Source organism: Crinia signifera, chromosome 1 (genome assembly GCF_055691185.1).
Source record: "Crinia signifera chromosome 1, ASM5569118v1, whole genome shotgun sequence".
Taxonomy (NCBI): Eukaryota; Metazoa; Chordata; class Amphibia; order Anura; family Myobatrachidae; genus Crinia; species Crinia signifera.
In genome coordinates, this window is record NC_139217.1 from 281,989,117 (window position 1) to 282,014,853 (window position 25,737).

General features: G+C 41.3%; 1 protein-coding gene across 2 annotated transcripts in view; it reads right to left on the minus strand.

Moving 5' to 3' along the window:
* Positions 1-25,737, minus strand: part of ABCA1 (ATP binding cassette subfamily A member 1) — a 103,705-nt gene that overhangs the window by 21,448 nt on the left and 56,520 nt on the right. Inside the window, exons 13-36 of one of the 2 annotated variants that reach the window (XM_083184856.1) lie at positions 25,443-25,648; positions 23,398-23,574; positions 22,534-22,756; positions 22,147-22,368; positions 21,553-21,757; positions 20,785-20,898; positions 20,141-20,312; positions 19,842-19,973; positions 17,389-17,528; positions 16,161-16,298; positions 15,756-15,976; positions 12,380-12,520; positions 11,895-11,967; positions 10,763-10,965; positions 10,280-10,328; positions 9,368-9,481; positions 8,615-8,763; positions 7,016-7,140; positions 6,588-6,686; positions 6,316-6,505; positions 4,372-4,466; positions 4,236-4,268; positions 1,639-1,744; positions 893-967 (exon numbers count right to left, since the gene is read on the minus strand). In XM_083184856.1, the coding sequence (XP_083040982.1) occupies positions 893-967; positions 1,639-1,744; positions 4,236-4,268; positions 4,372-4,466; positions 6,316-6,505; positions 6,588-6,686; positions 7,016-7,140; positions 8,615-8,763; positions 9,368-9,481; positions 10,280-10,328; positions 10,763-10,965; positions 11,895-11,967; positions 12,380-12,520; positions 15,756-15,976; positions 16,161-16,298; positions 17,389-17,528; positions 19,842-19,973; positions 20,141-20,312; positions 20,785-20,898; positions 21,553-21,757; positions 22,147-22,368; positions 22,534-22,756; positions 23,398-23,574; positions 25,443-25,648 (3,402 nt within the window). The remainder of the gene's footprint in view (positions 1-892; positions 968-1,638; positions 1,745-4,235; positions 4,269-4,371; positions 4,467-6,315; positions 6,506-6,587; positions 6,687-7,015; positions 7,141-8,614; positions 8,764-9,367; positions 9,482-10,279; positions 10,329-10,762; positions 10,966-11,894; positions 11,968-12,379; positions 12,521-15,755; positions 15,977-16,160; positions 16,299-17,388; positions 17,529-19,841; positions 19,974-20,140; positions 20,313-20,784; positions 20,899-21,552; positions 21,758-22,146; positions 22,369-22,533; positions 22,757-23,397; positions 23,575-25,442; positions 25,649-25,737) is intronic. The other variant, XM_083184865.1, reaches the window with a different exon arrangement.

A 25,737-nucleotide genomic window follows, 5' to 3' on the forward strand; every position in this document is an offset into this window, starting at 1 on the left:
CTTTTATGTAGCTTTCACATCACACTTTTAAAACGGTATATTGCCGTTTTTTTGACTTTTAAAACGTTTAAGGCTGCAGTGTGAAAGTGTCATAGTTGAAATACCATTTAAAGTTAACTGGTATTTCAACACGTTTAAAAAGCAGAGTCCTACCCGTTTTAAAGCCAATTCAGAGCCGTTTTTTGTGCTGTCTGAATGGCACTGAAATGGTATTTAGTAAAAAATAAAGGTTAGAGCACTGTGATAGGCTGTCCCTTGTCTTGTGTCCCTTCCCTGAACCAGGAAATAAGCTGTGGGTAGAAACGTGTTCAGAGGTTAAACTGCTTGACTGGTGATGTGAATGGAACTTAAATGGTATTTTTAAATGGTAATCTGCTGCAATATGAGCACTAGACCCGTTTAAAATACCATTTAAAATTACAGTTTTTCAAAACGTTTCAAAATGTTTTATGTGATGTGAAAGCTACATTAGAGTTACACATAGCAGAATATGGTGTGTGTGTGTGTGAGGGGGTAGTCAGGGGCATATTTACGGATGCGGGCGCACATAGGCACAACAATAACGTCCGTTCCTCCCAGCCAATTTAATGGATTCTAAAAAAGCCACTAACTGTCATTCTATTATTATGTATACATATTTACTAATTAGGACAGTTTACAGGGTCAGTATCTGCATTTCCTATCCATTTACACTCTATTCAAGATAGAACATGGTACAGTACAGTGGATATTTTGCAGTTACTGGTACATTTCAGACTGACAGTACAATTGCAAGCAGCCAAGTGCCACCCACCTCATGTGCCTAAGGGGAAGTTTGGCACTGGGGTAGTTATACTTGGTCTTTGATTATGTAAAATGTCAGTATTTTCAAAGAGCATCTAAGAAGACTCACCTTCACATTATCTTTTGCATCTAGTCCTTTCATAAAAGTCCCAAAGCTGTCCAGAAAGCGGTTGGCAGCCCCATTCTGTTAAAGAAAGAACAATACTTAGAGAAATGTATTCAGTTTATAGTGTTCATGTTTGCTTCTTGCTTTACATTCATATATATAACTTACTGTGCTGTCAAATCAATACCCATTAGTCTGTTCAGGGGAGGTTCTTCTGCTGTGTTTATCGTACAAGCCCGATCAAGAACCAAGCCCATACAAGAAACAGCCATGCCGATTGGATGCTGTCAGCATCCTGGCAGTCAGGATGTTGGCATTCAGTATACCAATGCCCGCATCCTGACTGCTGCCAGATCACCAGCACTGGAACTCTAAAAAAAAATCAGGATGCCAACGCCAGAATACCGACAGCCGGCATGCCAAAAGTAATTATGCCGGAGCAGGTTAGGTTCAGACCATGGATGGTGGGGTTAGGTTTAGGCACTAGTCGGAGGGATTTAGGGTTAGGCTGGTTTAGGCTCTTTCAAGGGGGGTTAGGATTAGGCTGCGGGGGGAGGGGGGTTAAGTTTAGGCACTAACGGCGTCAGTTATGATCAGGGTTGGTCTTTTGGCCATCGGCATCCTGATTGCCATGATATTTTATGTATCTCATGCCCATGCCTAGGAATTATTATGTGGAAACCCAGGAGAATTTTTTTTGGCATTAAGCTATGTGATGGTATGTCATAAGTGAATGCACAGATATTTACCCTTGCTAGATCCAGGTGTTTCTTGATGTGCTTAATGGAAGCCAGTACTTCTTCACTTGGCGGTAGTGCTGGAGAACTGCTTCCACCCAAAGAGAAACCACCATATCTGAAGAGTCAAACAGATACATATTAATTGTCTCATACATAAACCATATATAAATGGTATCACTATTTATACCGTGTTTCCCCGATAATAAGCCCTACCCCGAAAATAAGCCCTACCCTTGATTTTGGACACTGGTCCAAAATAAGCCCTACCCCAAAAATAAGCCCTATCAAAATTTCTCTTAGCCGAGTGTGCGCACTAACTTCTATGACCCCATCTCCATCCCCGCTAACCCCCTTCACCGCAGCCTTGGTTGTACAGTACTGTACTGTACTGTAGAAGCCTTTGAAGCCCCCGGTCCCAGGAATGCACTGCGCCCTGCACATGTCACCGCGCACATCACACGGCTTCTGTACACGGCAGGAGCAGCGGCGCAGACACAAAACGAGAAGAAGAACTGGAAAGTGCTGTGAGGAGCAGGACTGGGGGCATGGTGCTATAAAAGGAGGAACGGGGCTGTGAAAGCAGGACTGGGAGCATGGTACTTTAAAAGGAGGAATGGGGGCTCTGAAACGAGGACTGGGGGCATGGTACTTTAATAGGAGGAATGGGGGCTGTGAAGGCAGGAATGGGGGCATGGTTGATTAGAATAAGCCCTACCCCGAAAATAAGCCCTATGGTGTTTTTTGATGAAAAAAATAAAATAAGACAGTGTCTTATTATCGGGGAAACACGGTATATGCTATGTGATTTACATATACACACACAGTAGCCATTTTATTAGGTACAGCTTTCAAGTAAAGGGTAGAACTTCCACTTCCCTAGAAAATCCTGAATTATTTGTGGCATGGATTCAAAATAATGCTAGCTGGGAACATTCTTTAGAGCTTCTTGTCCATGACACAGTCACTATGCATTTGTCAGCAGCATATTCATGCTGCTAATCTCCTGTTCCACCACACTTCAAAGGTGCTTTATTATTATTTATTTATTAACAGTTTCTTATATAGCGCAGCATATTCCGTTGCGCTTTACAAAGGAGACAGTGATACAACAAAACAGTGGGTGAGATTTAATAGGATGAGAGATTCAGAAAGTGAGAGATTTGGTAAGAAATCTCCAGTTTTTTTAAAGCGGCAATCATTTACACTGCAAAATCAAACTGGTTTTGCAGTGTAAATGATTGCCGCTTTAAAAAAAACCTGGAGATTTCTTCCCAAATCTCTCACTTTCTGAATCTCTCATCCTATTAAATCTCACCCACTGTATTTACAGACACTCAAAAGGTAGGAGGGCCCTGCTCGCAAGCTTAAACTCTATAGGGAAATAGACATTGATACATAAGGATAGATACTGTATTCTTTATTGCATCGATTCCACCAGAATGCAAGGTTCTCTGACTGGTTCTGTAATTTGATAAGCTTGCCTGATGAGCTAAGTTTTTAGGGAACGCTTATAGGTTTGGAGACTGGAGGAGAGTCTTATTGTGCTTGGGAGGGCATTCCACAGAGGAAAGTCCTGCAGTCAGGAATGGGAGCGAGTAATGAGTGTGGATGAGACTGACATTTGGTAACTGGAGGCCATTGGAGTACACTGAACTCTGTGTTTTGTTTGGATGTTGGATGTAGTAAGGCTACAAACTTCAGTTGATTGACAGTCTGCAGGCAATTGGGGGTAGGGAGGGAGCAGTGATGGTTTCTGGTGTCATAGGTGATCCGGTGCAGCATCCTTGGACATAGTTCTAGATTACACATGCATGCAGGAGGCATCTACTTATACCAGATGCCTCCTGCTGCATTACCGTATCTTACTATTACTGCTGCTTCCAAGTTAGCATTAGTGATGCACTTTCTGTCCACATCTGACTCACTTCCAATATGTTATTAGCAACAAGACGGCCGCTCTCCCTATGTTTATGTTTTATGTAACATTAGGGCAAATGTATTAAGCCTGGTAAAGAGATCAAGTGGAGATAGAGTGGAAGGTGATAAGGCACCAGCCAATCAACTCCCAACTATCATATTTCAAAAATAGCTGATTGTCCGGTGCGTTATCACCTTCTACTTTATCACCACTTTATCGCTTCACCAGGCTTTATACATCTGCCCCAGACTTGGTTAAGATTAGAGACTGTTGTGCACGAAGGTCCCAAGAGATCAGCAGTTCCTGAGATACTGAAACCAACACATTTGGCGCCATCAATCATTCCACAGTCAAAGTTACTTGGATAAGATGTATTTTCCATTTGTTCTGAAGAAAAACTGAACCTATCCCTGTATTCATATTATTATACATTACATGGAAATATAGAATGTCATGGCAGACTAGAACCACTTGGCCCATCTAGACTGCACATACTGTAATTGGCAGATTAGATATTTGCTGTAAAATAAAGCTGGCATACCTAATAAGGTGGCCACTGTGCTGGGACGGGGATGCAGATATATTTCTGAGTATGTAAAGTAGCCATATCTGCGCCCGCTTTATCTGAATCAGGACCACTATGTACAAGAATACATTGAAAGGGGTAAAAAGTGACAAGATAACATACCTAAATTCATTCACCCAGATCTTGTTCTTTAAGCTGCAAAAAAAGTTTTAGGAAAAGGTTACATTTAGCTGTTCCTGTCCTAATTATTACAATTATTTGGCCATATAAAAGTACAATTTTGGAATGATGTACTTGCCTTTTTCCTATAATCTGTGCATACGTCTTTACCAAATAATCAGATATGTTCCGGCCTGTTAGGTCCTGCAAGATATCTGAAGTGTTTTGTTTCTTCTGTTTAAAAGAATACAGAGAAATGTGTCATGACTCATAACCAATATCATTTTGTGCGCACATTATTAATATACCAGTCATCTTTAAACTATTTAAACATAAAAATAGTAATCTTAGCTCAGCTCTAAATTATAGTGTAACATTTTACCAGCATGAAAAATAAATATGTTCCGTTTTTACAACATGGTTAGGAGATGTATTTTTGTAAAATAATAAACTTTAGCTGGATTTGATCCTAATTTGATCAATTCACATCGCTGTGAATAGTGCCAGCAAGGAGCTCCCAGAGCTATTCAAATCAGCATGTTTTTATGTTGGAGAACGCTAGTACTCGTGGGTGTTTATTCATGAGAACTAGAATTTTCAGGCTTAATTGCCCATTGCAATGATATTTGCACCACGATAGGGCACAAAACAGCATCGCCACCTTCATTATCCACTAGTTGGCGCTATTCACATCACTGTAAAACATTCTTGTCTACTTTTGAAAAACAGTTTCAAGGAGATTATAGTTGGTAGTCGAATTTTGAACAGCGCCCCATTGAGGGGGCGTGTCATGCTCCACCCAAAGGGCTGGGTGTGTACTGCTACATCTGAGAGAAATATTTTAAAATTACATATCCAAATGTAGATGAGCCCCAAAGCAGGTAGAAAGAGCTACTATACTTGGTAAAGTGCTGGGAAATGGTGCTGATGATTCAATGTAAATTATCTATCTCTCATTCCTTTTTCCCAAAAAATGTAACAGTGTAATGTGGGCTAGGTGAAATGAGGGAGATTGCTAGACTAATGAGGGAGAGAGGGAGATTGCTGTTATTTCAGGGAGTCTCCTGCATAATGCAGGAGGGTAGGCAGCTATGCTGTAAATTGAATTTGCCCATTAATGCGACCTATTGCATCTGATGAACTCTGCTGTGTGCATAAGGCTGCCTCTGAAGAATAAGCCAGGAATAATGCTTAGTGTATCCATTGCCAGCATATTCAGGGAACTGCATAATGCACAGTGCTCAACAACAGGATATGCTGAATCTCATTTCTAACAGATTACTTGTCTGCCTGGAGGTGCTACTTGATAAAAACAGGATATTTGTTTTCATACTAACTACGTAGATTGTTCAACATAGACTTAAGTTTAATTCATCTTTATAGAACTTTAGATTTTAAGGAGAAAGGAAGGAACCTTTATGTGCTCATGTGATCAGTCAGTGAAGAAGGAACACAATCATTGGGCCAGATGTATCAAGCTTCAAAAAGTGATAAAATGGAGAGTGATAAACAGCCAGCCAATCAGCTCCTACCTGATATGTTACAGGCTGGGTTTGAAAAATAACAGGTAGGAGCTAATTGGCTGGTTGTTTATCACTCTCCATTTTATCTCTTTTGAAGCTTAGTACATCTGGTCCAGTGAGATACCTAGCAGTATATCTACTAAAGTGTGGGTTTATAGAAGTGGACATGTTGCCCATGCCAACTAATCTGAGTATTTATCTCATTCATCCAACACCTCTAGAAGAAAATTGCAAGAATCTGATTAGTTGCTATGGGCAACTGTCACTTGTGACTAGCACTGCTACAGTTTACTCACTGCCTCACTTATGCAAACAAACAGGTTTTATTCTCTGATTCACAAGCTTTTGCATCTGTAATGCACTTCAACATATTTACCTAATGTATTTATTAGCATTCGCTAACATTTATTACGGTTCAAACATGTAGACTCATAACAGTATACACACCAAATGTTCCTACGACAGTGTGACAGTCCTGATTTACCAGCCCCAGAAAAGTGGGAGATGGTTTGTAGAGTGCTCAGTTAATAACGTTGCATAACACTATGAGGACTGCCTACCTGAAATGGTGGCAAGCCACCAGCGCCAGGTGGACAGACTGGTAGCATTTTCTTTATATTCTCATTGCTGCATTCACAAGCTGGAGAAGGATTTTCCATTGACCAATTGCCATTAAGAAACATATCTTCTATGGCCTGCGAGACAAACTGAGTTCTCCATTCTTGATCTTCACCAGAGCAAGGAATACCCCTGTGTAGCACAATACATATTTGTTGTCAGTGTGCCATTTAAGTGTTAAAGAGAGCGTGAACTGCACACAGATTCCACTTACAGAACAGTATATCCATCCATGCACGCAGTTCCAAAGCCAGGCTTCTGAATCAATGCTTTTAAGAGCGCTTCCGTACCAGCATCCTCCGGGGCATCATTGCTACAAGCAAAGCAAGCAGAGGCAAGGAATCAGGCAAGTAATCACAGATAGCCTACACAATGCAACAAACGTCAGGCTTGAAATGTGGGATCCTGTTTCTATTATTCTTCACAAATAAAAGTAGTATAAATGCATGTCCTGCAGGCATCTGTGACTAATAGTACAATGCATAACAAGGAACTTGTAATAAAAGAAGTAAAAAAATGAGAACAGGGGTTCAAGGATCTATAACACATGTTATATGTAATGACATATAAGGTTTGAGAATTTGAACAGAAAATATATAGAGTATATATATATATATATTATATGTTTGTGCTAAAACCTACCTGAAAAAGGTATACTGTTCTTCATACATCCAAGGCTGAAGTTCAAGGCTGGGGTATTTACCGAAAGGTGGCACAATGAGGCTAAACATCAATGCAATGAGTACAAAGACAGCGGGCAGCACAATCTAAGAGTAAAAGAGGAGAGAGTTGTTGTTAATATATTGGCAGAGTTATATTATTCATCATTATCCTCCTTATATGAGATTCAAAGCGGTTTTAATTTATGGCTCTATAACTGACCAACCTCCGGCTGTCTGGGCATCTTATGACTGAGGGACAGATTTATCAAGCTTCAAAAAGTGATCAAATGGAGAGGGATAAACAACCAGCCAATCATCTCCCACCTGTCATTTTTCATTTTTCAAACTCAGCATAACAGGCTGATTGGCTGGCTGTTTATCACTCACCATTGTATCACTTTTTGAAGCTTGATACATCTGGCCCTCGGTTCTAAAAGGCTTCCTTGGGATATCTTACAGGTTTATATACTATAGTATTGCCCATATCAGTAATAGGCAACATGATCCATTTCAAGCACCCTCTAATCCCCTAAAGGCCTGCTGTAAATCTCTGCTGTAATTTAAGTGTATACACATATTCAATAAAGGAGGCACCTATCTGTAATAGCATATGCAGGCCTGTTAAATAACCATTACAAACAAAAAACAAAACAGTAAGGAGCTGGGTGCTGCAGGTGAAGGCTGGGAGGATCACAAAACTGTCCTAGTTACTATCGGTTGGATACATACTAGATTTTGTTTTGCTAATACTACTGTCATTTATTTCCATCTTCTAACTAAGGGCCTGATTCACCTGCTCGCTCAGCTGTGAGTTTTTGGAGCCCAGCTAGCCGATTAAGGCTGCCCTGCCCGAGTGAAATTCCACCCATGCATATGGCTGCAAATGGGTTTGCACCCGTGCACATGAGGGGAAAACCATCCAGAATCACTCACCATCTAATGGTTTTTGGCTTTATTTACAGTGCTGAATAAGTCTAGACGGCAGAGGTAGTGGTGAGGAGGCCGCTGATAATTTCAGTGGCCCTCACTCCCAACGGCCGGGGAACGCCTGTGTTTTCTGGGGTACTCCAAGAAAATGCCTGGTTACCGCCCCCAAATGTCCACAGGGTGTCAATCACTCTGCGAGCAGCTAGCGAGCGCTAGCCTTCCCTGGCTGTCTTCGTACGGATGGCTCGCACACACTAATTTGCAGCCAAGCGAACAGGTCTGAATCGGGCTCCAAGTACAGAACTTTTCATTATATGTCATATTCACAACAGCTATTTGTTGAAGCATAGGCAGAGACACGTGTATTGCAAAGAATTAATGTGTTAGCAACTGAAATGAGTAGAAGTAACATTGCCTAAACTGAATAAGACAACGAGCCAGTTGCAATATAGCGGACTGACCTGTCTGTTATTACAGCATTGTTATAGGATTATGTTAGCAGAAAAGGGCTTGTTTTCTTATTAGAAAGTGATGCAACTAATTCCGTCCAATCAAATTCCATTGAAATGGAATATTAGCAAAACTGGGTGGATTTCCTGTGTTCATAGAATATAGCACTGTGAGTCCTTTTACATTTGTTAGTTTCAATCACCTGTGCAAAGAATCCCTTTCTGCTGCGCTTGGCATACAGCAGCCTCTTCCAGAGTAAGGTGGTAAACTGTTGTCGCATCAAACTCCAGCTCTTCACCTGATAGGAACCTTTGCCATCTATGCCACTGAGATAGTCTGTCTCCCGTGACTCTGCACAGAGGGCACATTAGGAGAGATCACTACAGGTATTAGACATGCAGCTGACAGATGAGTATCACAAGAAAAAGTGCTTATTTTTTTCCACTGTAATAGACCTTTGTAAAGACAATGTTCATGTTTACCGGTGTCCTCTAAACCTAAAATGTAAGTTGCTACATATATATATATATACCAGCTTAGCGGAGCCAAAATATGTTATATTAAGTTGTAATGATGGGAGGGGCTATTAATTTGACCAAAGCACTATTACTAATGCTGAGTATACACTTGGCGATATATCGGTCATTCAACTGAATCGTCAACTTATAGCATGGGCGCATTCATTGATGTGTAGCAGTTATATGCTTGTGACTGATGTTATTCACAGAAATATCCCCAATCACCCATTCAAATGTCAGCCCAGCTGCATGACAGGGACCGATATATCGAACGGATGCTCAAATGGATCCACCAACATATCTGCCAGCTGTGTAGGCTTTGTAAGCAATGGCTGACGTAGTCCTTTGCTTGGCCTGTACCACTTGCAAGCTCGAGGGGGTAGTGCGTCACTTACACCGACCGCTGCAAATTAAGCCATAAATAAGTTCTAAAATACCTGGATCCGTGTCAAAGTCATTAGTCTCAAAGTTGTCATCTTCTGTGTATGGTCTCAGGCAGCTCTGGTGGTCTCCAAAGGCATATCTCTTCCTCCTGGCTGGTAGTGTCCCGTCTGTGGGAATAATGATTATACTGTAATACCATACATAACAAAAAAAATGTGCCATAATAAATGACACACTGGTGCTGATTCTGAGGCACTCTGGCTGTAGTGGTGGCCAGCTGCGGACGCCTGATTTACTACCTTATGATAATGTGAGAATGCATTCAACCAATGTGGGTGTTAATGCATCTGCAAACTTAAGCCGTTAAGCCTTAACCCCTCCGACTCCAATATCCAAGGTCAGCAATGGCAAGGGGGCGCCGGGGGAAGCAACGGCCATGCTGCCGCTGCAGCATGGCGGTCATTTATGAGGACCTGCCTTGGACATACCGTCCGAGGGAGTGGGTCGTTAACGATGCAAATGGGTGCACATTGTTAACAACATCAAGCGTACACACTAGAAGATAATGTAAAAGATATTTTTCAGAATGGGCATTCTGACAGATATTTGTCACTTTATCTTCTAGTGTGTATGTGGCTTAAGTATGCCCATTGATTTAATGCCAGCTGCCACAACCATCACCATTGGTATTGGCAGTTGCACCATTCCCATTCTAGGTGCAAGAGATCTGTATGAATCAGGCACAGAGCTTTTAATACTTGCATACAAATCATGGCAGTTCCATGTTGTGGCTACCTAGTTCCTGCACCAAAATGGCCACATTCATGGAAACACAGTTACATCTGCATAGGCTATAATACAAGTACTACAAATACTCGTCCTTTGAATCTGGGCACAGGGATTGGTCTACGTCAGAATCAGCCCCACTGTTTAGTAGAAGGGACACAGCAGAACCATGAAATTACCTGAAGTCTCTGCATCAACGCCAGTATCCTGCGCTACTTTCAGGAAGATCTGTAGAAACAGGTAACCGATTAGTACATTACAGCCTACAGCTATGTATATTTCCAGTTGTTATTTCATGGTGATAGGGCAAATTGCATTCCAGCAGATTTTTTCTGTGTGTCATGGAATACGCAGATACTATTACTGCCACTGACTACTAAAAGTGACTAGTCACCATTAAGATCTCACATGAGATCATTATTCCTGTTATTATATTTAGACTGATGGAAACACCAGTATTACAAAGGTTGACTTACAGCCAAGCTTTTCCAGACACACTGAAGAAAAGCACATGGTGCACTATACAGATTCCAAACGGGTCTGAGCCTAATGGTAATGGTATTTGTATTGTACAGCTGGAATGTGCCTTGAATGCATAAAACCTTATGTTTTGCAAGGTCACCAAAAAGCAGCAAAGATATATTACACATGTATAATCCCACCTCTTCCAAAGTGGTGTCTGAGATTCCATAGCTGGAGATGCCAAGGTCAAATAAACGATCGTCTATTTCATGGAAAAGTTCCACAAAAGCCCCTTCCTTAGCAGCCTCATAGGGTAGAACATATGTCAGCTCGTGTCCGATGTCCTCTACCAGCCGGGCCTCAGGCACATGTTTATTGATGAGGTTTGAAATGGCCGAGACATCTGTAAGACAAAACAAATAGAACAAATGTCCTTTGTAATAATTTCATCTACAGTCCTACAGTACATGTCCTTTGTAACCATTTCATCTAAGATTATGTCTATCCAGGTATAGGTTCAATTACACACATCTTAATTCCATACAGCCTATTCTGACACAGACTATGATTCGCACTATATACACTATGTAGACAAAAGTGATTGGACACTGACAGCAAATAGATCAATGAGATTTTATTGACGTCAGCACTTTTTTAGTTCACCACATACAGTGATTACTGCAGGCACCCATCTTGGCAAACTGTCCACAAGTCCCTGAACAACAGTAGGCGGTATGTTTTCCCATTCCACCTTAAGTTCAGAACATATTTATACTTCTCAGAGTTAATTTCACCAGTTGACCCATGCCAAGCCAGCTGAAACAGCCTCAACGTAATGACCTCCATGCTGTACTGTAGGTACTGTACACTCTAGCATTATATGCTTTCCTGGCAATTGCCAAACACAACCATGTGATGGTAATGTGTCACTTCATAAAACTCGCCGCCATTGTACAGATTTTACGCGCTCTTTACCATTGTAAGCCCTGCGCTACATTCCTTTTTTGTGATTGGAGCAGCTGCTGTCCCATATTATCCAAGTGCATAGTCCTCCCAATGAAGTGTTCTTGTCAAAACAGAAACATACCTCAGATCGAGCTGCCTACTATGATCGCCTTTTCAAGCTCAGCCATTTCCTTCCAGCAAGATATTAGCAAATGATCTAATCAGTGTCATCTCCACACATTGTATACCTACTGTATGTAAACACATATCTTCTGCAGGAGAACACCATTTCACTTGCGCAATCACTTTTATCTACATAGCTATATAGTGGATATATATATAGAGAGAGAGAGCCTTCCTTTGTTTCTCCTCCATCAGATGTCTCACCTATGGTCAGTGTATCACTTTCATGGTCACTGCCCAGTCCTGCATCAGAGCTGCTCTGAGACACACTATCCTCCTGAAAGATAAACACATAAATATAGTCAGTACACCAACGCACATGATTGTGTATGATGGCTTTCAATTCAATCAGGTAATCAAAGCAGCATAGACAATACACTTTTTTCTATATAAGGAAGAGCAGCAGCTGAGGTACTTGTTTAGTAGAAGGAAGGGCAGTGGTAAGTGGTTAGTGTTACAGAGATGTGTGCTGCACATTCAGGAGAGCCACAAGTATTAATAAAGTCCAGCAACAATGAAATCATTAGGAACTATGGGTGTGAGTGGTTGCCAGCTGATTCTGACCCTATCATCATCGGGCTCAGGGGCAACAGTGGCGGTGATTACAATAGTTATCAGTTGCATTTCTGATTGGATAGAATGAAGGGTTAGGTATAAGATTATATAAGGAGCTACTTAGTAATAATTACCCTACTTGTGGCTTCTCTTCTCCGGTTCACAGTATGTTTACTATGTGTAGTAATCACCGCTTCTGTGGTCCCCGCTCCTGATGGCGCTGCCACCATCTGCCTCTGACTGTGTTTGCAAGTAGGAGCTGGCCTTTCACCTTCCTGCCCACAAATGATGGGGTACCATCATACCAAATGTTAACTGGCGAAGTTCCTTTATGTGGCAATACCCAACTACTGATTGGCTTTATATTGCTGTAGTTATATTATTTATACTGTTCTAAGTAGCATGAATAAGTGCTATATACAGAAATCGGTACTTATGTAATATCTGGGCTCCTGTTTTTCTTATGAGACCACGTCCGCTCGCCACGCTTCGGGCACGGTGGCTCGCTGCGCTCGCCACACTATATAAAATCAACTCCATGTGTAGTTGGATAGTAGGGGTATGAAAAAATGGGGTGCATTTAACATGGGAGCCCAGATAATACATAAGTACCCAGAAATCTAATATTAATATATTTAATAGTGGCAATGAAAATCCATTAAAAAACAGGCTAATGGGAAATCCAAATGGGAAAGGCTTAAAAATCTAAATAGGGCAAAATCATATATTGTAGGAGCTCATAATAAAGCTATAAGTAACAATACACTGCATAGCTATTAAATATATATATTTTTTTCAATAAGTGTATGGGTGCAATGTATTACATTGGTAAAAACAGATTTATTTTACTAAAGTATTTAGAGATTAATGATCCAGCTGCTCACACACTTCTTATTAAATTGAAAGAGTTGGTAACGAGTCGTTAATGCTTTTAAGAGATCCTCAACATTAAGAGGATACATATGTTAGACGATAAGTAAGGTCACTCTAAGACAAAACTTAAATAACCAGTTCTTACTTAACACTTTAATCATTAGTAAAAGAGATTACTTAGTGGCTAATTGGATACCCGCTGTGCACATAGCTGTGCATTACAGTAAACAAGTCTTACTACTTTTCCTGAAAACCTCAATATGGTGCAGAGAAACACAGCTTTGAAATTCAATCTGGGGTAGGGATGCCAATCCCGGGGCTATTTTTCAATCCCAGGATTCGGGATTGAAAAATGCCTAATCCCGGGATTCCCGGGATTGAGTTTGTCAATAGAATGACAAACTTTAGTCCCCCCCCAAACCCAGTCTAACTCACCCGGCCATTGCTGCGGGAGCCCGCTGTGATGTTCAGAGGCCGGCGGCTTTCATTGGGGGCTGTGTGCGGGTGGTCTGGAGGCCTGCAGATGTGCGGGAGCCAGGCAGCGGTGGACTGGAGGCGGACTTGGAGTAGCCGGGCAGCAGTGAAGGCGGCACGGGTACCGGGCGGTGGGCGGGCACGGAGCCGCAGACAAGCTGCGCAGCGTGACCTCTGACATCAGGTCACGCTGTACGCAGCCGCAGAGCAGCACACCGGGGTTTGGGAGAAGCCGGGCAGCGTCTGAGCTGGTCTCAGCGCTGCCCGACATTAGATTTGCGCATGCGCAGGACAATCCCGCAATCCCGGGATTGGAAGATCCAATCCCGGGATTCAAATCCCGGCATTTTTAGGGCCAAATCCCGGGATCCCGCCGATCCCGATCCCGGGATTGGCCACCCTAATCTGGGGACACATCATGGACAATTGAATTGCCTTGTAAAGTTTTTTAGCATCTTTATTTTACTTCTATGGGTATATTCAATGCAGGGGGTGAGCGGCTGATGGGAAGCTATACGGCGAGCAGGGCTGATAGTTCGTCATCAGAGTATTCAATAGCCCCTCCTCACTCGCCATTTCCACCTCGCCTGCTCCCTGAGGAGGTGACAAAACGGAGAGGATCGCCGCTATATGCAGCGGGCTCCCTGCATTTGCGGCAAACCTTGCCGCTCCGGGGATCGGTCAGAGGGCGGCGAGGATTTCTCCAGAATATAGAATACAGTGAGCGGCAGTCGAGAACGGCTTTTCCTCGCTAAAAAAAGCCATCCTCACCGTGCAAACCCCCCTTGTCAGGATTTGCAACCCGGAGATGCAACATCAGATTACCATCTGAACAATACAACCATCAAAGCTTGTCCTCTACCCAAAACCCAGCAGCAGGAGAACTGTAAAGGCCCCCATTCACTATGCAATTTGGGCCCAATTTCACCCGATTCGGATGGATCGGCCAGTGAAATTGCATGTCTAGACACCCCATCCGATCCGATGTGTGGTCCCGTGCGCATTGGATCGGAGTCGGGAATTTGGACCAACTGCACATAAGATTTGTTAGATCACCGCCATCTGCCCAATTTCACCCGATTTGGATGGATCGGCCAGTGAAATCGGGCCAAGTGCATGTCTAGACACCCCATCCGATCCGATGTGTGGTCCTGTGCGCATTGGATTGGAGTCGGGAAGTCGGACCAACTGCACATAAGATTTGTTAGATCACCGCCATCTGCCACTCACCTGCTCCCTCCACCTTGCAGCCCCCTGCTCCCCCTGCCAGGCACTCCTTTCCCCCTCGCCAGCGTACCACGCCCGCCGCCCCCCCTGCTCCCTCTGCCTGCAGCTCCCCGGAAGAGCCATAGGATAAATCACATTTGATTTATCCTATGCAAAACTTGGCACATCAAGTGCCTATTCATGTGTCCCCCTACCAGGGTGCTTGTGGGAAAATCAGGTCCGACTTGTCCTTAGGACAAGTCGGACTAATGTATGTATGGGGGCCTTAAGCGATTATGCAGAATAGGTCCCACGCATGAGCAGATTCCAAACCGCACCACTTCCAGGTCATATACTTAGCATAGCAGTCATGATTACCAACAATTAATTACAATAGCACTATCCTTTGTGCAAGTGATATGTCTATAGTCAGATTTCTACACAGCTCTGCCTGCATCCATTAACAAGCCTTCACTCAAGGGCGTAACTACCATAGGTGCTAGGGGTGCAGTTGCTATGGGGCCCAGAGCTGAAGGGGGCCCATCTTTACTGACTAAGTAATATGTTTTACATACATTTGTCACCATCAGTTGCTAAATAGGGGGCCCATACAAACCTTTGCTATGGGGCCTACGACTATCTAGTTACGCCACTGCCTTCACTAAACTTCGTTTGAATATCCAGCTACCACCCAGTTACACCACTGAGTTGCAAGTGGATATATGACTGAGATGGATACAACTTCCCTGTACATGCGGACACAATCATAAGATTTGTCTGCCAAGCGGCATCATAATCCAGTTTCAGGACAATCAAAAATAAAAAAATCTACAAGGAGCCAACATTAAAGCTTTTTTTACTTCAGTTCTCGATTAAACACAACATATGATTATACTCTGTCTGCATTACCACGGTAGTCCACATTGCCTTTTTATCCAAATAAAAGCCTAAACTTACCTTTTTCAGGTAAGACATTGTACTGCTGCTGTTCCTGCAGGAACTAAGGGAAGAGTCTGTATCTCTCTTTACTAAAGTAAGGTAATAGCCAGTCCCCAATTGGTTCTTCAAGAAAAGAGAAGAGCCCACACAGCACAATTTGCCATGAGAGATAATAGCGATGCGATCTCCAAGGATGTCTGCCTCATCCATGTGATGTGTGGAGAGGATGATGGTCCGCCCTGGAAATAAAACAATTGATTGAGTACTCCAGAACACTCTAATTCTAATCTTTGGAATTGGAAGAACATGGTACAACTAACTCTTTACAAGACTGAGAAATTGTGTAATCGTTACATTCTAGCCTTCGGTATGGACATTAATTTACCAAATTATCAGTTTCTTTTTGTAGTTAATATTAATTACCTTGTCTGTATTTCAGTAACAGATCCCAAATGCCTCTACGAGAGTATGGGTCCACTCCAGCTGTGGGCTCGTCAAGAATGACAACCTTTGACCCACCTACAAATGCCAAGGCCACAGAAAGCTTCCTCTGCATACCACCTGCACAAAAATACAACTTACATAGTCAGACAACATTTAAAGTGCAGTACAACATCAATAATAAAGACAATCACAATAAATGAATATGCATCCAATAGAGTTCAATTAAAAAGGAGTTTTCTCTTTACTGAATTGATTGGAAAGTCCATCATTTGTACCTCTTCAAAAATCAGATAATATGCTAAATGCCAGGGAAGCAGTCTAATAAATCCACTAGGCACTGGTGCAATAAAATATTTTAATCATACTATTCTATAAAGAATCAGTTTTATGATTAGGATAAAGTATGAGAAGAGCATTTAGGAACTTAGTGGCACTCAATAGTCACTATTAGTAGCAATAACCTAAATATTTGAAATAGTCCCATCTATACATAGTATATGTCCAAGTATGGCACTGTGAGATTGCTGATTGGCATATATGGGGTGCAAAGTAGCAGATATATGAAGCAGAATCCTACACATTGGGTTCCCTGATGAATGTTTTCATATGGCACCACACTGATGTGACATGGTACCAGTCTGTCTAGTCTACACTGAATATTTATTTAGCATTTTGATTTGTTTAAAGATTCAAATGTAGTTATTCAGCATTTTCTTATACCCCTTTCACATCGCCGACACGTTTTAAAAAACGGTATTTTAAAACGGTAATAAAAACGGGTCAGAGCCTTAACATTGCCGCAGATTACCGTTTTAAATACCGGTTAAGTCTCATTCAACATAGCAGTCAAACCGTTTCAACCCGAACACGTTTCAAGCCAGAGTGTCAACATTGCCTGTCATTATAAAGGGGACAGCCTATCACTGCTCTGTAGCTTGTGTTGTTTGCCTGAAATACCGTTTCAGACACATTGTACACATTCACATTGCTCAAAAAACGGCAAGGAACCGTGTAGGACTCTGCTTTTTACACGGTTCGAAATACCAGTTAACTTTAAACTGTAAATCGGCTCTGGTGCATTCACAGTGCAGGCTTAAACGTTTTAAAATGAAAAAAAATCGGCAATTTACCGTTTTAAAAGTGCGATGTGAAAGGGGTATTATATTAGTTGTGTAGCTAATTATTAAATCCACATTAGCTACGTTACCTGACAGCTGACTTGTCTTGGCTTTTTTCTTGTTGGGAAGACCAACATCGATTAACATCTGTTCCATCTCTGTTTTTACCTTCTCCTCTGACAGTCCTTTCAGCCTTGCATAAAACCAGATGTGCTCTTCAACAGTGAGCCTGGAGGGAAATGCAGAGAGGCGCAGATGAGGGAGCATAGCTACATGCCTCAATGAGTTTCCATAGGCAGAGACACACAAGCATAGTAAAGGCCTTCTGCTCGCAAGGATTAAACCCATACATAAAAAAAATGAACTATGTCAATGAACTTCAAAAAGAAGGGTACATACAGTACAGACTCCATGAGGCAATTCTAACACACCATTCAAAATGCACTGTACAACCTTTCATGAAAAGTAATTACATAACTTTTAATTTTTAAGGGCTAACAATATTAAAATATAACATTGGTAGTAAAATATTTGTAATTTAAATGTTTAATAATTGTCAGTATTGATTGATAATGAACAAAATATTGTTTTTATGAATTTATTTTTCAACTAGAATTTGGTTCCATGAAATAAGTGAACTAACAAAATTACAATGAACTTATGGTGTGATTCAGCACCATACGGAACGGGGCAAATTTGTCCCTGTTCCGATGGTGGAGGATATGTGCATGCCCAAGCGCGTACGCGGGTCATTCATTGTGAGGAGGGAGGGTCAGGGTCGGAAACTGGGAACGCCCATGGAAATGGTCAGCGTTTTATGGGCATCCACATGAAAACACTGGGCGTTCCCATGGGTGTGCAGGTGGGCCGATGCCTGCCAGGGATGGGAGGCTGACATCACAGGACGTCAGCACCCGCCCCATCTTCGGCAATTTGCAGAGGAAATGAAAGTCAGTTGAGACTGACATTTATTTCTGAAGTCAGGATAATTTCGACTGCTAGCGGAGGCATGTAAGGGGATGTGTTAGCGAACATATCCCCTCACATGGTACCAGGGTGGCACGGATGGTGTAATGGTTAGCATTACTGCCTCACAGCACTGAGGTCATGGGTTCAATACCCACCATGACCCTAACTGTGCGGAGTTTGTATATTCTCCCCGTACTTGCATGGGTTTCCTCCGGGTACTCCGGTTTCTTCCCACAATCCAAAAATATACTGGTATGTTAATTGGCTCCCACAAAATTAACCCTAGAATGAATGTGTGTCTCTGTGTGCGTGGGTGTGTGTACATGTGGTAGGGAACATAGATTGTAAGCTCCACTGGGGCAGGAACTGATGTAATTGTTCAAATATGCGCTGCGGAATATGTGTGCTCTATACAAACAACTGGTAATAAATAACTATCTTGAATTGGAGCCAATGCTCAAAGAGTAAAGATGAATTCATTATCAGGGATTGCCAATGGCAGACGTTATAAACTGACAGATAAAGCCAAAGCTATAAGTGCTGAATCACTAATAATATCTATCAGTTCACCTTAAATAAGGCCATGTACGTGATCAGTTATGAAGCCAGCAAAAAAATATGCAGGTTTATGACATGCATGCTTCCCAGCTTTTCCATTCTCCAGAAACATGACTTTACAAGTGTACAGTTCACATTCTTTAAACGTCTGTAGTAATGGTAACTGAACTACCACTACTACTAATATCACAAATTTAAGTTGAAATGACAGGACAGTTATCTTCTACATGAATCTTGTATATTTATTAGAATGCAATACATTTTAAACTGATCTATTCAAAAACAGCCAACAGCTGGCAATGTTAAAAGGCAAATGTGATAAAGAACATACTGAATAAAGAAATATTTATTTATTTATTTATTAACAGTTTCTTATTTAGTACACACATATTCCGCAGCGCTTTACAGAGAATATTTGAACAGTCACATCAGTCCCTGCCCCAGTGGAGCTTAGAATCTATGTTCCCTACCACATGTACATGTACACACACACACACACACACACAGACATTCTAGGGTTAATTTGTTGGGAGCCAATTAACCTACCAGTATATATTTGAAATGTGGGAGGAAATAGGAGTACCCGGAGTAAACCCACGCAAGTATAGGGAGAATATACAAACTCCGCACAGTTAGGGCCATGGTGGGAATCGAACCCATAACATCAGTGCTGTGAGGCAGTAATGCTAACCATTACACCATCCTTACGGCCCCGTATGAAAGCATATTGGATTAAATATTTGGTACATTAAAGCTATGGCCAAAATATACGGCCCATACAAATGAAAGTATTCCACAATAAAGTCTGTATGTATATTTAGCTATACAGGAGTTAAACCTCAAATATATTTTTTTATCAGCATAGAATGACAAGAAAAAACAAAGGGTGACAGTGGTAACTGGGGATTACTGGGAGTACACAGCATTCTCCCTTTGCTCTACAGTAAATAGGTAGGACAAGGCATTGGTAATCACTGTTTTACATGTCATTCCAGTTAAGCTCTGGGCTACTCACATATCAAAGAGAACGTTATGCTGAGGACAAACTCCTAGATTCTGCCTGATTGAGCTGAGTTCAGCGCGGATGTCTTTCCCCATGATATACGCTGTGCCAGAAGTTGGTGGAAATAAACCAGTTAATATGGACCTGGAGAAAAAAAAGACAATCTAAAATAAATATATTTGCTTCCCACTTTTGCTTTGTCAATCCATAAACAGTGAGTGCTAAGAAAATGCTGGTATACAATGTGGCAAGGTTAACCAATAACAGAAAATACAGTTTAAAGCCAAGATATTATAATGTAAAGTTCTTACATAGTTGTTGTTTTTCCAGCTCCGTTGTGTCCCAAGAAAGAGGTGATCTGTCCTTCATAGAAGCTCAGTGATAGGCCATCTACTGCCACTTTCTTACCATTACGGTAAATCTTCACCAGGTTCTGGATGGAGACCCCCAATGGAAGATGTGCAGGTTCCTCTTCTATGCAGACTAAAAAAAGAAAGCAAAATGTTGATCATATATATATATATTTTCTAATTGCTCTAAATTTAGCAACTTTCTTGTGCACTGGCAATAGGGGCTGATTCTGAGTTGGGAATAAGGTAAGAGAGAGCAAGTAACTGTGCACCTGGATAAACCATGTTGCAATTTTATGGGTGAAAAATCATATTTTAACATGCAGGGTAAATACTGTGTGCTTTTGCGTGTTGCCCGCAACTGCAATTTAGACTGCAATTTAGAATTCATTTTGGACATGCCAATCAACATCTATATCTCTCTTCACATGTTACATATGCTCCACCAGTATTGCAGAATGGTTTTACCCAGATGCACGGTTACCTGTTCTTTCCTTCTTTATTCCCAATCAGCCCCATAGTGTTTAAAATATGGGTAATATAAAATCTATAAATATAATGCTTTAAGCATAAAACAAGACAAAAAAACAGTTGTAGGGATTTACCTTCAGATGAACTCTTTTGCAAGTTGCGGGGATGAACATCCGTCTTTGGTTTCTCGCCACACCAATATGACTTTGTGAATGGGAAAAACCAGGGTCTGGGAATTCCGAACTCCCCTATAAAGAGGAAGCAGAAATATAACATATTGGATATAGATAAAACAAAGACACAAGGTACTTTTGAAAACAGAAAAAAAAAAAAAAATATATATATATATATATGTGTAAAGTTCTATTCGGCCCTCTCAGAGCAATTAGTATTGCTGTATGGCCTTCCGCACATATGTAGACTGGGCAAGTAGAATACCAGCACATTATTTAGTAGAAGGCACGGGAGCCGCTGCTGAAGTGAACGGAGTGCCGGACCGATTGGAAGATATATATATATTTTTAAGGATTTCTTAAGGATCGCGTATCCTTTTCAAGGTCATTTATCAAAGGAGGAAGTAATCACATCTTCACATTCATGTATGAAGATGCCTGAAAATAATGCACGTGTGTATTATCCAAAATACTTAATCTAAGCATACCCAAAATTTTGTTGGTGAGAACCTAAGTATAAATTGGCATGTCTCAAACACATTGTATGTTAATGTTACCAGCATTGGAAAAACAAATAGACAACCATACTTTGCATTGAGAAATAGGTTTGTATTATTCTTTGGTTACAACCATTGCTGATGAATGCTTGTAAAACCTGCACGTGGAAAAATGCTGCTTTAATACAGGTTCTTCTAGTTTAATGTGACTACTGTACACACAGCTGATTACCTGGAAAGACAGCTTCAATGTACCAGGTCATCACTCCATACAACAGGGTGTCAAACAGCATCATGAAGCCAGAGGTAGTAAGTGTGTAGCCTTCCTCTTGGAGAGGACTGTCTAGTAGGTTGCTCCACTGCACTCCGACCCCTTGCTCCTCAAAAAGGGCAAAAACTTCACAGCCAAACCCAAAGGCAACAGGCGACAAGAAGCTCTGCAAGAATAAAATGTGCAGTGTTTAGATATAACTGGAACGTTAAACTATGTGTGAGTGTAAATCAATATTATTACTACTGAACATATTAATAGTTGAATAAGATGCTTTGTGATGTAAGAGGGAAGCTCATAGTAATGTGCTCAAGCAGACAGTAGCTAAGGGGTGCTGCATGACACATTTCACAGGTACTAAATGGTACTTATTCATTTAGGTAGTACGAGTGGAACTGCAGGCAAGTTGTATGTAACCCTAGATTGGCCTTTAATAATCATATAAAGCCACAATGATGAACATTATTAGTTAGGCCCACACTTTTATAGTAGAGAAAACTTATATACCACTTATGTAATACTGGGTTCTGTATCAGTATAAAGACAGATTCTTACAGCAAATATCTTGAGCGTGTACCCCACGTAGTCTTGCCAGGCAACACAAAGTACGTAAGGCAGGTAAAGTGTAAAGTAGATGATGCCACCGCAGGCTGCCGCTAGGTTAGCTCTGGAGAAAATGGTGCTTATCAGAAAGCACTGGGAGATGGTCACCACTCCAAAGACAGATAAGAAGACAAAGACCACACTTGGATCACTATATGGCAGGAGGTTTCCAGTCTGGGGAAGAAAATGGAGCAGACATTTTAGTATGATATAAAATGTGGGCTTGGTATGCAGTTATCTATCTTCATATTGCTCAAGTATTATAATATTATAGCAATGCTCTACCATCAATTTTAAAATCCTCAATTATGGATTTATTTAATGATGCTCTGAAATTACCTTGAGAATCAGGACCAATAGCGCGGCACTCATAAGAAGTGGAATAAGACTGCTGATAAACCAGCTCAGCCACAGAATTCCATTGTCCAGTCCCATGATTCTCATCGTCTCTTTCAGTCGGGCCTCTTTCTCATACACAATTCCCTTGATGATTACAGCAACAGAATAAATCCATGCTAAAGTCATGAACAAGGGTAGGGATCGGCTCATGACTCGTAGGAATCTGAAGTTAAAAAATGGGATCAATGTTGTGGCACAAAGACAGTGTGGAAAATACTCCCATTCACAGCAGATGATATTTAGCATCGTAAATATGTACAACATGGCCGTATAATAGTAAAAAATCAATAGATACTAATTGTGTAGCTAACTTTGTACTGGTACAGAAATGCCCACATTTAGAAAATTACTTTGATACCAAAACCCAGGACCTCTGTACTTCACTTCCCCAATACCTTCTAGGCTAATCGTAATGGGAAAGGACCAAGAGAATGTAGAGATTGGGAACTCTAGTTCAGTAGTTCTTTGTGACAAGTCCTTCCCCCAACCTTCTGTTATCCTTGGCTCGGCTGATATCCTTTATTGAGTCTGTGTTCTATTTGTGTTTTGATTTATCTGCTAGTATTGCCCCTGACAGACCATCCATAATCTATGACTCTTAGCTATATGACAGTCTGCTTCAGACTGGTCACCTTAACCGCTTTGACTTTATTTGCCCCACTTGGTAAATATATATGCCTTAATACACCCATAGATCATAAACTCTCTGCACAATTGCTCAATTTACCATCCTTTCTACTTATTTTAATTCCTACGTAGGATTTCTTTCTCCATCAGTTACTGATCAGTGATTTTCTTACTTACATGTCATCTACATAACAAGGGTAAGGCATCTGCTGGACATAGACTCCTGTCCTCTTCTCTGTGCCGGTCTGTATTCTAATGATCCCCTGCTCAATTACATCCTGCAGGTAAGCAAAGCCTCCCCAAATGTACCGCATGTCTTCAAATGGGTCAGCGCGAGGACCAGGATCCCAGTAACTGAAAATAAATATCAAAACTTTATAATGTCCCAATAATAACATTAGTATTGTTATTAATAGAAAGTGCTGCAGAATGTTTGTCAATGACAATTACATTTCTCAACAATGTTTATATCACAGGTTGAGTATACCTTATCCAGAAATCTATTAACCAAATTATTAGGAAAACCTTAGTTTCCGGAATTTACTTTTTTTTTCTTCTGCTAAAAGCACTACTGGGGACATTTGTAACTGGCACTACTGGGGACATGATATGTAACTGGCACTACTGGGCACATGATATGTAACTGGCACTACTGGGGACATGATAAGTAACTGGCACTACTGGGGACATTATATGTAACTGGCACTACTTGGGACATTTGTAACTGGCACTACTGGGGACATGATATGTAACTGGCACTACTGAGGACATGATATGTAACCGGTACTACTGGGGACATGATATGTAACTGGCACTACTGGACACATGATATGTAACTGGCACTACTGGGGACATGATATGTAACTGGCACTACTGGGGACATGATATGTAACTGGCACTACTGGGGACATTATATGTACCTGGCACTACTGGGGACATGACAAGTAACTGGCACTACTGGGGACATCTGTAACTGGCACTACTGGGGACATGATATGTACCTGGCACTACTGGGGACATGATATGTAACTGGCCCTACTGGGGACATGATATGTAACTGGCACTACTGAGGACATGATATGTAACCGGTACTACTGGGGACATGATATGTAACTGGCACTACTGGGGACATGATATGTAACTGGCACTACTGGGGACATGATATGTAACTGGCACTACTGGGGACATGATATGTAACTGGCACTACTGGGGACATTATATGTACCTGGCACTACTGGGGACATGACAAGTAACTGGCACTACTGGGGACATCTGTAACTGGCACTACTGGGGACATGATATGTACCTGGCACTACTGGGGACATGATATGTAACTGGCACTACTGGGGACATGATATGTAACTGGCACTACTGGGGACATGATATGTAACTGGCACTACTGGGAACATCTGTAACTGACACTACTGGGGACATCTGTACCTGGCACTACTGGGGACATGACATGTAACTGCCACCAATTATGTGCAAGAAAATGATTGATTAGCGTTCAAATTCAGTGCCTAAAATAATACACAAACTTTGTTTCATGCACAAATAAAATACATTTGTATTTCTTTCATGTGTTTGATGTGGTTATACAACATAAATGCATTTTGTGTTTACACATGGGTCCCATCCTCAACATACCTCATTGAAATATAAAAATATTCTGTAATACGGATAATCCATTATCCAAAATGCTTCTAGTTCCAAGCATTTTGGATAAGGAATACTCAACCTGTACTGGTTTATCCTGCTGCCCACCGCACACATAATAAGTTCCTCATTTTTCAACACCCGTAAGTGTTCAACTGGAAAAGATCCAGCCACTAATCCCTTCGGACCTCTGGTAGCACTTTGACTGAGAAGGTGGAAGGTGATCCCACAAACAGGACAAAACAGGTCATCTGCCAACTGCATTCTACTACATGTCAGAAATCATCTTTGATGAATTGCTACATGCACTGTAACATCAAGCCATAAGTACTGCAGCAAATGGTGGTGCTTTCACCAGAATGTAAGATTATGTGCATACAGTAATGCACTGCAAAACAAAGTATCAACTCAAGCTCAAAGATTTTTCTTTTTTGCTTTTAAGCTGATTGTTGCGAGGTCACTGGCAAGATATATTGTGATCTCCACACATTTGGAAATAGATAGATAGATAGATAGATAGATAGATAGATAGAATCAATAATACAGTAGATCTATTTAGTACTCACCCATCCTTAATCTTGTTGGTTCTCTCCACATTATCTATGTCCATTCGGATCTTATACTTGATGTGTTGAGGAAGTATGGTGTCATTATCTGGCAAGTCCATAAAGACTACACCTGCCCAGAACTTCCTCTCATTCAGCAGCTCCATAGATTTGCCTATAAGATTGTCTTCAGTATCCACTGGTTCTAGCTTGTCCAGATTGACACACTGGAAAGATGTACACAGAGTTGTTGAGGTATTTATCTTTAAATTGGTTTAGGCTAGATCTGAGCACAATGGCTCATTAGCGACTACTG